The 14001-nt window shown below is 36.7% G+C and overlaps 1 protein-coding gene across 3 annotated transcripts in view; it reads left to right on the top strand.

Annotated features, from left to right (window-relative positions):
• Positions 1–14001, top strand: part of LOC126458466 (pumilio homolog 2) — a 642319-nt gene that overhangs the window by 609920 nt on the left and 18398 nt on the right. For all 3 annotated transcript variants that reach the window (XM_050095538.1, XM_050095540.1, XM_050095539.1), the window contains 4 exons: positions 4764–5085; positions 10417–10666; positions 10947–11174; positions 11587–11749. In XM_050095538.1, the coding sequence (XP_049951495.1) occupies positions 4764–5085; positions 10417–10666; positions 10947–11174; positions 11587–11749 (963 nt within the window). The remainder of the gene's footprint in view (positions 1–4763; positions 5086–10416; positions 10667–10946; positions 11175–11586; positions 11750–14001) is intronic.

Raw genomic sequence — 14001 nt, 5'->3', positions numbered from 1 at the left:
ATGCTTAGCAAGACTTATTTCGAGAATTTATTCTCATTGCCAAGAGCAACATTTACGTATGTATTTTTTGTCATGTTTCACAAACAAACAGTGTTAGAGAGTTTGCATATGTTTGGTTTTCTAAATAATTTAGGAGGCACAGTACCGATAACCTGAGAACGACAACCACAGGCAAGAGATGCAGAACAACAAATATGCAAAGCACCACATACAATACTTACATAAATATTTGTGCTTGACAACGTGAAAAAATTCTCGAAAAGTGTCATGGTAAGCAAAAAAAATGTAACTGGTGCAGTGTTTTATTATGTAAATAATGAATGACAGCTGCAGGCTTTTCAAAAACATCAATTATGAAGTATGAAATTAAGTCAAACATTTCTTCTTCCCAGACAATTACCAGTTCCAGTTACACCAAGTGGTTTTTATTAGATGATATACAAGTCCTTGACAAGATTTTGATGCCTGATATGTACATACATCATACATAAAAGTGGGAAAATGCAAGAGGGGATCCTGTGTGCAACTTTTACCACTTAAAACATTATTTCCCCCATTTTATACCGTTTATTTAAAGTTCCTTGAAAAGTGTAAAAGACACTGTGAACCCTGCCATATCATGTCTCCACATAAGCATTTTAGTTTACCATTGTAGCTCAAGAGTTTCACCTTTTTCTTCCCCTCCACGAAAAAACCACTGGGTTCAAGAAACATGTTGCTATGTGTATAGAGTTAGATTTGAGCTACATTAGGATTTTTCTCCCATCATTAATCACTTCAGTGATGCTTCCTTTCTTCATAACTTCTATCCTAATTTTGAAGGTTTCATGTAATCCCATGTTTAATTATATTCGTATAATGTTGCATGGACATTATCATGTGTTATTGGGTAATAGCTCATTGGTTGTGTGGCAAACTCCAGATACATTACAGTGTCTGTAGTTAAATTTTATTTTTAATATGAGGTGATTATTTTCTACCACTTCTGCTTGAGCATATTATTTACAACGGAGTACAATGATGCACCAATATCACTAAATCCTGGAAAATCGCAGATTTATTAATTATTTCATGTGCACTCACTTTGTGAAGTAGCTTTAGAATTGGTTAATTACTTTCAAATTTCCAGAAAGCCCACCAATTTTTTATTTTCTTCTTTTATATGGTTGCTGGTGTCAGTTGGGGAGAGAGTCCACTTCAACAGGATTCTAGAATTGAGTAATCTTTTAACCCACAAAGGCGAGAATTTTTACATGGAATTTCTGTATGTTGTTACTTTTCTGTTCACTTAAATTTCTTTGAATCACTGGTCTGAATTCCATTATCAGCATTTTCTTAAATCTTCAAAATAAATCCCCAGAAACTCAAAAGTATGCTTCATTACATATAGCAACTGTTAGTGTAGTAATTATCTACAGTAAAAATAATGATTCAATGAAAGTTCCATCTTCCCAATTACAGCCTCGGGCTTAACTCAGGAATTATTTCTTTTGAAAGTTGTTGGCAGTTCCTTCCTTTGAGACATTTTATTTCGGACTCATGATTAGTATACACCTTGGAATATAGATAGACAAACTTTTGTAGCAGTTGTACGTATACCATGTTGAGGATTAAGAGCTTCAGACAAAATAAGTACATAACATTGCAGGGCACCATAGAAGCAACTGCACCATACAGAGCTGCTTTAAAGTCAACATTGACTATTGTGGATTGTATGTCTACACCCTTCTTTGATAAAGCAAGCAAAGAATTTTACAAATAAGTATCATAATGTACTTGTTTTGTGACAAATTGGCTTCCTTTCTAGGCTTATTGATAGCAGCAAGGCTAATTTCCACAATACAGATTTCTATCAGTGAGAGGAAATACTCCATTACATACCAAACTGTGATGGTTGAGATGAGGAAGGGTAAAAGAAAAGGTTATCATGTCTCATTCCATATTTCAGTTTGGGACAGGATTGTTTACTTACTTGATCATGTAGAGAATTGTGCGGAAAACCGCCATACCACCCTTTGAGCCCCAGTGGATTATGCCTCAAATCACCATTTTATTCATTTTGTTTTGAAGTACCAGTGCCTTTAGTGTGAAAATACCATTGCTACAGAAGTGCTGAAACAGGTATTTACTGGTGTTGGCTGTTTCATGGTAAATGCACTCATTCTTAAAAACAAAATGAATGAAATTGTAGTTTGCAGCAGAAATGACTGGAGCTCAAAGGGTTAAGCATTCGTAAAATCGTCTTGAAACTTCATTAAGATTAAGTGTGTCCCATGTCAGAGTATCAATTGTTTTCTGTAATTAAGGTCAGAGGCATGTCTTGATGTTGGTTCAAATGCCAGCCATCCACAAAGAACCTCACAGGCCATGACATCATGCAGTCGCAGTTTTAGAGGGCAAGAAAGGGAACGACAAAATACTATTAGACTGCTTAAACTGCAGCTTCTGGAAAGTATGGGAAGCAGTCAAAAACATTTCAGGCCAGTATTGCAGGTCACCTGTATCAGACTGTGATGATGTCAAACACTAAGCCGCTACATTTAATAATGACTCGCAAAGTACCAAGCGTTTACCAAATTTCTTTTCATTTCTCACATTACGGGTGGAAGGAACGAATGGAATGGGCATTTAGTTGGTTTGATAAACCGTTTCACGCATTAGTGTGAACTTCAGAGTAATTGTGTAGCTATAGTTGGTGTGATTGAAATGAACTGTTATTCCAGTCTGTACTTGCTCACATTCTTGTTATTCACTGGAATAATATTTCATTTAAGATGGTAAAGCATGGAGTGGAGAAGAGGTGCTTAAAGAAATGAACTAAGTGATATTGATAAAACAACATGACAACTCACTCTGTTAATAATAAATGTATAAGAGGTGACCAGAAAGTTTCCATTTGAGGGAATTGCTGTTGCATACATTCAGCATAGTGTGACTCCAATGTGGGTGTACGAGTACCAACATTTAGGCAACAGGATTAGTGTGGCATTTGTCTCTTCCCAAATGTGAGCAGTAAATGCAGAAATTTGAACTATAGTAACGTTATTATCAAATATATCCAAAAAGGAACAACATGCTGCTATTCTTTTCTTGGCTGCAGAAGGCCAAACACCAGTAGACACCTGTCAGAGAATGAAGAATGTGTATGGGGGCAGCATGTCTGCGAAAAACACTGCTGTTGAAAATTGTGACAAGAGGCACTGCTGCTTCATGATAAAGCATGTCCCTGTATTGCGAATTTCATAAAACAGAAGTTATGCCATCTCAAGTGGGAGACACTTGAGCATCCAACCTATAGACTTGAGCTCTCTCCATGCAGTTATCATGTCTTTGGGCACTTAAGAAAAAGGCCTTGAAGGATCGACAATTCCTGTTGGTCGAATTTGTGCCACAGGCAGTTATGGATTTTCTTGCAGCAGTACGTGGTGTTTTACCAAATGTGTATTTTCAACCTGGTGCATCAGTGGTACTTACTACTAGGTGGTCACTGTGATTTTGCCAAATATGCGTACTGATGCTGCACTGTATGGCCTTGGAAGAGAAACTTTTTGGTCACCCTGTTTAATATGCTTGTATATGGATTTCTGTTTTTAATTTCAAAACTTGACTTTCCTAAGCTCTTACTGATAATATCTTCTATTACTGCTACTGTTCTAATGTATGTAATATACGGTGCATGTTACAAGTAGCTCAAAGTTGCGCAGCATGTAATCTTCTTTTCAATCAGTTTGATGTAATATTTTGTTGGCATGCTTTGAATACATGTATCATAAAAGTTATTGTAAGCATTTCTATAGGCTTGTGTTTTGTGTCATTTATTGCTGCTTTCCTACATTTGTGGTCTAACAACAAGCTCTAGTTCAAAAGTTTTACAACTTTAACAATAATGTTATGGACTCATTGGCACTTCATAAAAAATTACTATTTTATATTTCTGACTTGGTTGTGGGGGAATAAACTGGGGAAATAAATTTATGGGGACTTTATGGTTTTCTTTGTATGATCTCCAGACATATATGGAAGTTCACATTCCATGAAAATACACACTTGAGTGTGTGTGTGTGATATGAATTGTAATTTTCACAGTGATGGAAATTGGAAGTAACTGACCCTTGTCTTGTAGCAACTACTGCATTGGGCAAAACTTATTACTCCATGTCTCCATTCTAAACACAAGAACACACATAATCCAAATCATATAACACTGGTTATTATAAGAGCAAATGTCATTGAGTTTAGATACTTTGAAATTTTTACTGATGATTATAATCATGTAGACATATAGCAAACACATTTGTAAAAGGAATTGGGTAAACTATCGAACAACAGAAAATACAGGATGGAATGTAACAGTATAATGAAAAGGATAGTTACCACTCACCATATAGCGGAGATGGTGAATCGCAGAGAGACACAACAAAAAGACTGTCAGGAAGTTAGCTTCCAGCCGACAAGGCCTTTGTCAAAAATACACACACACACACACACACACACACACACACACACACACACACACTTCTTTCCAACTCCCTCTCAGCCCTCTCACAAATCCTCTGCCGCCGCCCCCCCCCCCCCCCCCCCCCCTTCCTTACTCCTTGTTGTCACTCTTTCCACCCGAAACCCTCCATCTTTAATTTACTATAAATGGAATTTTGGTATCTCTTCGCACTGTTATTGTATTTGTTAGTAACTTCTTATTCTGTTAATAACTAATACTTTTCTAATTACTTAAAATCTGCATTAATGATTTTTATCTGTCTCAGGTACAGTGACCGCCTCTCCAAGTCCTCTTGGTCTTACATCGGGATCTTTGACACCCCCACCTACTCTTGGAGGAAGTTCTGGAAGCCTCCAGTTGGGAACACTAGGTGTAGGAACTGGCCGTGGTGTGTTGTCTGCGGCACCAGGAGCAGAAGCTGCCAAGTTCCGCAATGGCGTTGGTGTTGCTGGGTTAGCTGCTAATGGAGTATTTGGATCAACAAATTCGCTCTTCACAAAATTGGGTTCAAGTAACAGGGGAGCAGCAGGTGTCACCCCTGGTGTTGACAAACCACCTGGTCGCAGTCGTCTCCTGGAAGATTTTAGGTATTATTTTGAAAACTTCTTAAAATTTAATGACTTCTAATGTTCAGAATGTGTCCTATATTCTTGGATGCAATCTCTATAGGGTTAAAGAGAAACTTTGAATAGGACTTAAGAATGCAGTACATTTTAACAGCTCATTCAACTAGCAACTTTTTAACACTTTCGTGGGTGCAACTCAGCGAAGATAACTTTTTTTGCTATCCTATTAGAAATGTAATCAACAATAAATATATTTATTTTTTGATACTTATATTTTTGTGATTTAGGACCGTTTTGATACTTATATTTTTGTGATTTAGGACCGAAAACTATCACCACAGCACCTTTGTGAGGTATTAAAAAAACTGGTGGTAAATGGATTTCCCACTTCCCCTTCTGTTTGCTGTTAACGTGTTGCCATTATGCATAAAAAAGAATATTTGTTCCTGGTATTTAAGTTTACTTACAAAAGTGTGAAAACAGTCCTGAAACTTCATCGTGCAATGAAAGTATACTACTGATACGGGTCACCATAATGTATATTGCAGAAGTGATGCAATGTGTTCCGACAACTGTTGTGATCCTACGACAAACAGAAACTAATTGTTGTAGCACTTTTCATACACCTGGTGCAGTGTACTACCACACGATGTCAGTATAGACAGAGGTTGTAAAACATATTCCCGCAAGCTTCAGGATACCTTAAGTTGGTGGTAAGTATGCTTCCCAAGGACCACAAATGATGGGTTAATTTTGTGGTAAGTATACTTCTCAAGCCACTTCCAGAAACTACACTGGTGGTAACCATACTTCCTAATAACCATTAAAACACTGTTATTCGGTGGATTATATACTTCCCACAGTCCTGAAGGCTATATTTTACAACAAACAGAAACTACAGCTGGTGCAGCAGACTGCTACTAGATGTCAGGAGCGTACAGAAATGGGAACACACATTTTTTTTAAATGCTGTAAAGAAATACGTTTAGTGGCCCGCGAAAGGGTTAAACCTTGAGATGCAAATAACTCACGAGATTTGTCATGTGTGTCTGACATTTCTTTCGGGAGAGAAACTAATTCTTCGAACATTGCAACAATTATATTTTCTAATTTTGATACTTGTTAAAAGATTCTCGTATATGGAGAGTAAAATGTTGTGAGATAAATTGTTTACTACTTTTTCACAAATTGTATTACAGCATATACCGAACGTTATACCATATAAAAAGTAACATCTGAGAGATGTGTTTCTATTAAAAGGTACATAATTGGAAGAGTTACGAAGATTGATTGAGACTTTGTTATGGAAAACAAATGAGAATACATTGTGTGCAGTAGAAATGCCAGAGGATTTTTCATGAGAATTGCATTCCCAATGTGATGCTGATCATCACTTACTAACGGCATATGCAAAAGCTGGCAAAAAGTATTTCATAAATATAATGCTGTGCAATAAAATTAAAATTTTTGATATTTGAAAGGGATTGTCAAGTACAGTGAAAAGAAGAAACTCTGTTTAAGGGTGTGTGTATCAGTGATGTAAAAAAATTGGAGAAGGTTGTAAGATTCAATAAGTAACTTCATGGGCATGTTTGTGTAGCTGCTGTGGGTAGAGCAGACAACAATGTATCAATATCTTCTGGAAATAATGCTGATATTCGTAAATTGACATTGTACTATTGGTATATTGACAATATAAATATGTTTCCCTGATATATCAGACTTCAGTACTTGTATTTGCTATATACTGGTGTTGGGCAGTATAAGTTATTACTGTTTTTCACTCAGCCTATCAAATAAACTTAACAAAATATTAATTAATTATTTGTATTATCACATTAATATGATACCTTATACCTTTAAAAACAAAGATGATGTGACTTACCATACGAAAGCGCTGGCAGGTCGATAGAAACACAAACAGACACATACATACACACAAAATTCAAGCTTTTGCAACAGATATATTGTCTGCTCGTGTCTGAATACGTGTGGATGGATATGTGTGTGTGTGCGCGAGTGTATACCCGTCCTTTTTTTCCCCCTAAGGTAAGTCTTTCCGCTCCCGGGATTGGAATGACTCCTTACCCTATCCTTTAAAACCCACTTCCTTTCGTCTTTCCCTCTCCTTCCCTCTTTCCTGATGAGGCAACAGTTTGTTGCAAAAGCTTGAATTTTGTGTGTATGTATGTGTCTGTTTGTGTTTCTATCGACCTGCCAGCATTTTCGTATGGTAAGTCACATCATCTTTGTTTTTAAATATATTTTTCCCGTGTGGAATGTTTCCCTCTATTATATTGATACCTTATGACGTTCTGTTGGTAAGTACTTAATTAGTTTTAATGTTTATTTTGACTTACTTGCAGTCCAGTCTCTCTCTCTCTCTCTCTCTCTCTCTCTCTGTGTGTGTGTGTGTGTGTGTGTGTGTGTGTGTGTGTTTTCTTGATTATTTCCCAGTGTATTTGAAGTAGCTAAATCCAGTAGATCAGTTAACATCCCTACTATGTTGAAGCCAGTTGTGTGTCTCCATCTGTTCATTTGATGTAGTGTTGAGTCATGTTTGTGAACTGTTACAGTTGATAATGTGACATAGCATCTTCTGCAGAGTTGTTAACTGAGTTTGGTGTATGTTTACAAGCTAATCTGGCGAGACATGGCTCTTAAAAGTTTTATATAGGGACATTTCACAGAAAAAAATAGAACAGACACGAAATGTGAAAATTGCATTTAAAGTTTAAGCACTTTTGAGAACAGATTCTTAAGATTTTGGATCATATCATAAGACACTGGAGACGACTAAGGAAATTAGAGCACTTTTGTCCTATACTGCGAACCTTGCTGCAGCAGTAATACCATTCTACAAGTCAGCATCAGCTCTGCATCACAAAACAATGTCCTTCAAAGATGTGACAAGACTAGCCACATACTCAGGACACTGTTTCATCAATACAGGCCTTTAGACTCGTTGCTGCTTCTATTACAGCTGAGAGGCTATTGTTGCTGCTTCTGTCCTAACTGAGACAGTTGTCAAAGGCAAGCAGCACTGTCAATGAAAACAATAAACTACTGTCACAAGCTCATACCAAAGTTTTTTTTTTTTTCTCTCTCTCTCCAATTATTTTGGAAATAAATATATTTCATAAGTTCTTGCAAATTCTTTTGTATTCACAAAAATAATGGAGTTTCACTTTTACAGTAGAGGAAAGAGTAGTTTCACTACATTAAGCTCATCTTCAAATTTTTCAATAGTGACTGTATTTTTTAATTCATAATTTTTTTAGTGTTCAAACACAGAGTATTTGATATCATTATTTTGAGGTAATGTTTAATTATTAAATAAAGCTCTAAAAATGATACTGTTGCTGGTTTCCAAACACTGTTTTCCCTTGACATCTGTATTACTGTTTTGGGTTTATCATTATTAACCAGTTCTATAAAGTTCGTCATTACCATCTTGCGATTAGTCTAAGACTGGCGCTGCTTCTTGCTTCCCATATTGCACTTCCTCAAATCGTGCCAGTTTCCTAGTATAAAAGGAATGAAAAATGATAGTTTTTTGTATAAATTAAAGAAATTTCTGGAAATCAACAGCAGAACACACAAAATTAAATAGTTTGTGTTTCAAACCTAGTAACTTTTTCAAATAAGGATATTGGTTTGTGTTTTTATACATTGGAAAGAATATTTTACTTCTGATGTAAAAGTCAAGTGATTCATTGAAAACTCAGTTTATCACTATTCCAAAAAAAATGTTTTCTGTAATCAGGTCTCCAATTTATGTAGCTATACTAGATAATAATTGTGAACTGCATATAATCACTGTGGAGGCCATAGTAAGTATTGGTGATATAGAGACAATCTATTCTTCAACAAATTTGTTGTCAAGTAAGTACACTCTGGGCTCATATTTCATCAAATGTGGATGCCAAAAACATATTGTGAAAAGCTTCTGAAACAGTTTCAAGCTAAGGTGATTCTTTTCTACATTTGTCAAAGTTGATAGAAAATATTTGTATTGTTTCACAAAAAGCCGAAACAAATATACTCATTGTGGACTCGTACAACAAAAAAGGATTACTAACATCTGTTGGGGAAGTATTGTGCACAGTGTTTAACATCATTAGAGATGGCACTACATTTGTGGACAATCTTATACCTGGGGACACATTTAATACTAAATGTTATGTTACCAGAGAAGGAAAGTTGCTACTCACCATATAGCGGAGGTGCTGAGCTGCGAGAGACACAACAAAACGATTCACACGATTATAGCTTTCGGCCATTAAGGACAGCGCGCGCCCACACACACACACACACACACACACACACACACACACTTACTCAAACGCAACTTGCACACACATCTGCAGTCTCAGAGAACTGAAACGTGACGTGTGTGCAAGTTGTGTTTGCGCGCGCGCGCGCGCGCGCGCGCGTGTGCGTGTGCGTGTGCGTGTGCGTGTGCGTGTGCGTGTGCGTGTGCGTGTGCGTGTGCGTGTGCGTGTGTGTGTGTGTGTGTGTGTGTGTGTGTGTGCGCGCGCGTCTACTGCTGACAAAGGCCTTAATGGCCGAAAGCTATAATTGTGTGAATCTTTTTGTTGTGCCTACCGTGACTCAGCATCTCTGCTATATGGTGAGTAGTAACTTTCCTTCTCTGATATTGTTACATTCCATCCTGGATTTTCCATTGTTTAAATGTTATGTTACGTTACTTTTATCTTGCGTGCTAAATGAGGTTCAGAAGAAACTACATAGAATGTAGTTGCAAACCAACAATTCTTTCCACATTTTTGTCCATCCTTATTTAGTACTTAAAATTACAACATGGTAGTCCTGCAGTGAAAATGTTTTCTGTGCTGTGTTGCAGTTGATACCTGGTATTGAATGAGTATCACTAATTTTAACTTACCAGGGATTGAAAGGATGGGAGGAGTTATATATGTGTGAAGTGCTCCAAGCCACCATCCTTTAGTAATTACAACAGGAGTCTATATGTCTCTGCACTACAGGAATTGTGGAACTCATATGGGTTTGTGTATGTCATCCCATATTAGATTTACAAAGAAGACTTATGGCCAGTCTTTAAATGCCCACATAAAATCTAAATCAAAAATCATGAAGCATAGTGTACACAATGAAAAAAACTGAGGGAGAATAAAAAAAGCTCAGATGGTCCATCTTCCAATTCCTCCTCTCCCCTTGCTGTGTAAATATGATTGAAATCGGTGCTGTTCAACTGATTCTTTAATTTTTCTAAATGTCTTGAATGTGTGTGTAATGCTTTCAATGAGTACTAAGCTGCTTTAAATTGCACTGTAAATACTCTGGTAACCTTGTTCGTGTGATTTTCAGAAATAACCGGTTTCCAAGCCTTCAGCTGCGTGATTTGGTGAATCACATTGTAGAATTCTCTCAAGATCAACATGGTTCAAGATTCATTCAACAGAAACTTGAGAGAGCAACAGTAGCAGAAAAACAAATGGTATTTTCAGAAATTCTTGCTGCTGCCTATAATCTCATGACAGATGTATTTGGCAATTATGTCATTCAAAAGTTTTTTGAGTTTGGAACACCAGAACAAAAAACCACCTTAGCACAAAAGGTAAATATTTCACATTTTAGATAGGTTGTAGATACTCCAACACTCTCCATTCTTGTTATTGCTAATGTAATTGTTATCTTAAAGTTTAATGATGTCGTGTTTTGGTATGTGTTGTAAAAAGAACTTAGTGTAATTGTTGCTTCTCCAGTTTCACTGGAAAATGTAGTGTACAATTTTCGGTATTACATGTAAGGGGCACTACTTTTGAGATTTATTTGACCTTGTTCATGTGCTTATTACCACAATTACAAAAAAATTAAATTTCAGTATTTTTGTTTAGGTACGGGGACATGTTTTGCCCCTTGCACTGCAGATGTACGGCTGTCGCGTAATCCAGAAAGCTTTGGAATCGATTTCTCCTGAACAACAGGAAGAAATTGTTCGTGAATTAGATGGACATGTGTTGAAGTGTGTCAAAGACCAAAATGGCAATCATGTTGTACAGAAATGTATTGAATGTGTGGATCCCCATGCTCTTCAGTTCATTATTAATGCATTTTCAGGACAGGTATGTTTACACATGGTCTTTGGTGCTGCTTTGTTACTACATTCACAATTTTTTTATTAAAATAAATTAATGAAGGTAAATTACTTCATGTATTTTATTTAGCAATTTCAATTGTCTAGCTAGTTCACTGTCACAGACATTTGTGTAGCACTTCACTGGAATGCCATGCTTTCATAGCTCTCCTTCAGAGCTATTTGTCACTTTCACAATTACATGTAAACTAAAAAGCCATTACTTAATATTTCATAGATACTGTTAACTATCAAGTCTTATAATGATTGAGATTTCCATTCCCCCTCCCACCCCCACCTTGTAGAAAAGACCCACACTTGAATCATTTGAAGCATATAAAATATACTGTAATTGATTCAAGTTCAAAAATAATGTTAAGCTGTGTTCCTCTTTCGTATAGGTGTTCGCGCTATCAACACATCCCTATGGTTGTCGTGTCATACAGCGCATTCTAGAGCATTGTACTCCAGAGCAGACAGCACCAATTTTAGAAGAGCTTCATCGGCACACAGAGCAGTTAATTCAAGATCAGTATGGGAATTACGTCATACAACATGTTCTAGGTGAGTCAAATTTTAGTGTTTGTATTTAATGCTCTTGCATCTTTCATTACATTTTGTTCCTTCCCACTGCTCATGACAGTGGGGAGATATCTTTTGAAGTCAGGATATTCCTTCTAAATTAGTGTGGTTTTTCAGAATTAAAATGCTGATATCAGTTGTGTTGTAAGTTTAGATTAAACATGTTAGTGAAAGCTAGGTCTGTTTACTACATGAAGTATGCTTATACAAAAAGTGACAGAGAAATAGGTGTTTGAAACTACTTTCAGATTAAATCCGAGGCTGGATTGGGACACGAACCTGCAAGCTTTGCTTTTTGCTAGCAATTGCTTTACCAACTAAGCCGCCTAGGCACAACTTGCAACACCTTCTCAGCTCAACTTCCACCATACCTTTTGTAGTTCTCCACACAGTTTTAATCTGTTGGGGGCTGGCACACATATCTGTAGAGTGAAAATAGTAATTCTGGAATTTTCAACTGATTTAACATTTCTCTGAAAATTTGTGATATATACATAATTTCTTAAGGGAAGATTATGGTAGAATTTCAGTGTCACTATTGTGAAACAAATGGGGTGGGATGAAAACGTGGAGATTTCATTACCAGAAATTGTGCCCAATATTCTTAAGTCGTTGTCGTTCAGTGTCTATTATAAACATCTCAAACAAGATCATTGTTACAGAATGTGGGCTGTCACAGCTGGTATTAACACCCTTGCTGACACAAAGTGATTGACAGTGAAGTGTAGTTGAGGGCGGAAGGGTGCAATGTTGTCGGTTTGCTGGTGCGTGTGCACACATTATGGCTGTAGGAATAACAGCTGTCTGTGAACTACCGTCTCGCACCACTTTTTAAATATGCGATACTGAGTTCGCTTTATGGGATTATTGTATCCTTGTGTCTTAACGAACACACTCCCGTGTATAAAATGACACAGTGTTCCTATTATTTGTATATATCGACAAAAGCAACAGGAAGTGCATTGTTTTTACAATGATTAGAATGAATCGTGTTCAGATGTTGTATTTGGAACGTAAGGAATTTTAAAATGGATCTAAATTTTTCATATAAATACAATAACGAGCAACACTAAAGTAATATAAACTGCTTGGGTACTTAACCAGTAACTGTAGCATGCAAGCAGTGTGTCATACTTGGGCAGAAGAGTATTCCTTAATAATGAGATGAGATTTATTGTGCAATTGCTGTACACACCATTCATTTAAAAATACAAAATGCAAACACAATTAAAAAAACAAAGTAAGGCAAAGAGTAAATGCCAGTTTGCTCAGAATCACTTTCTCCCTTGGCACTGTTGTTATCTGTGTTCTGGTTTACCGGACTTGTCCAAGGATATAATTATATTTTCTATATTACTCTCGGCACTCACTTCACTTTTCCATGCTTCTTTAACAACACATTTCTGGTTGCATATGTTTCTCCACTTCTCTGACTTTATTTGTGCCAGTGCTTCCTCTAACAATCGTTGAATTTTTACTACAGCGAAGTTTTTTTTAAATTATTATTAACTTCTCATTTTTTTATTTGTTGCCATGTAATTTTTAATTTGTGCCCAAATCATTTCGATGGTGTTAAAGTGGCACTGGTATGGTAGAAGCCTAAGAACCCCATGACCATGTTCTTTACCTACCTGTACCTTATTTTTCTTCACTGTTTCCATGAGCTCTACCTTACATAAATTGTTCTGAATTTTCACATTGTGGCATTTCAATCATTCAACAATGTCAGCTTTTTTCGTTGCCATCTTTGGAACTTTACCTATGTAACTGAATGGTCTGGGGCATTATTCATTACATTGACAGACAGCCGATTTAAGTTTTCCAGTAGCTGCGCCTTCAACAACTTTAGAAAACTATCATGGTTCATCTGCTCGTGGTAATTGTTTGTTTTTGTTGATTTGTAAAGGAGGAGACAGTTTGGTAAGAAACAATATGCAGTTCCAGCATGCAAGAATGCACCCTTTTCCACTGGAACAGCAGGACTTCCACGTATGATATCATCTGTCCACTCTTTACTAACAGAATGACCAGTGCTTACCTAGGTTTCGTCGAGCCACACACTGTCTTAAAATGGCGCTTTAATGATAGTTCTTAAATAGACAATGCCATGCTACAATGTCACCTCTCTCCATTATAGCCTCTCTCCATTATAGCCTCTCTCCATTATAGCCTCTCTCCATTATAGCCTCTCTCCATTATAGCCTCTCTCCATTATAGCCTCTCTCCATTATAGC

Source organism: Schistocerca serialis, chromosome 2, assembly GCF_023864345.2.
Source record: "Schistocerca serialis cubense isolate TAMUIC-IGC-003099 chromosome 2, iqSchSeri2.2, whole genome shotgun sequence".
In the NCBI taxonomy this organism is placed as follows: Eukaryota; Metazoa; Arthropoda; class Insecta; order Orthoptera; family Acrididae; genus Schistocerca; species Schistocerca serialis.
This window is presented reverse-complemented; position numbering and strand designations above follow the sequence as displayed.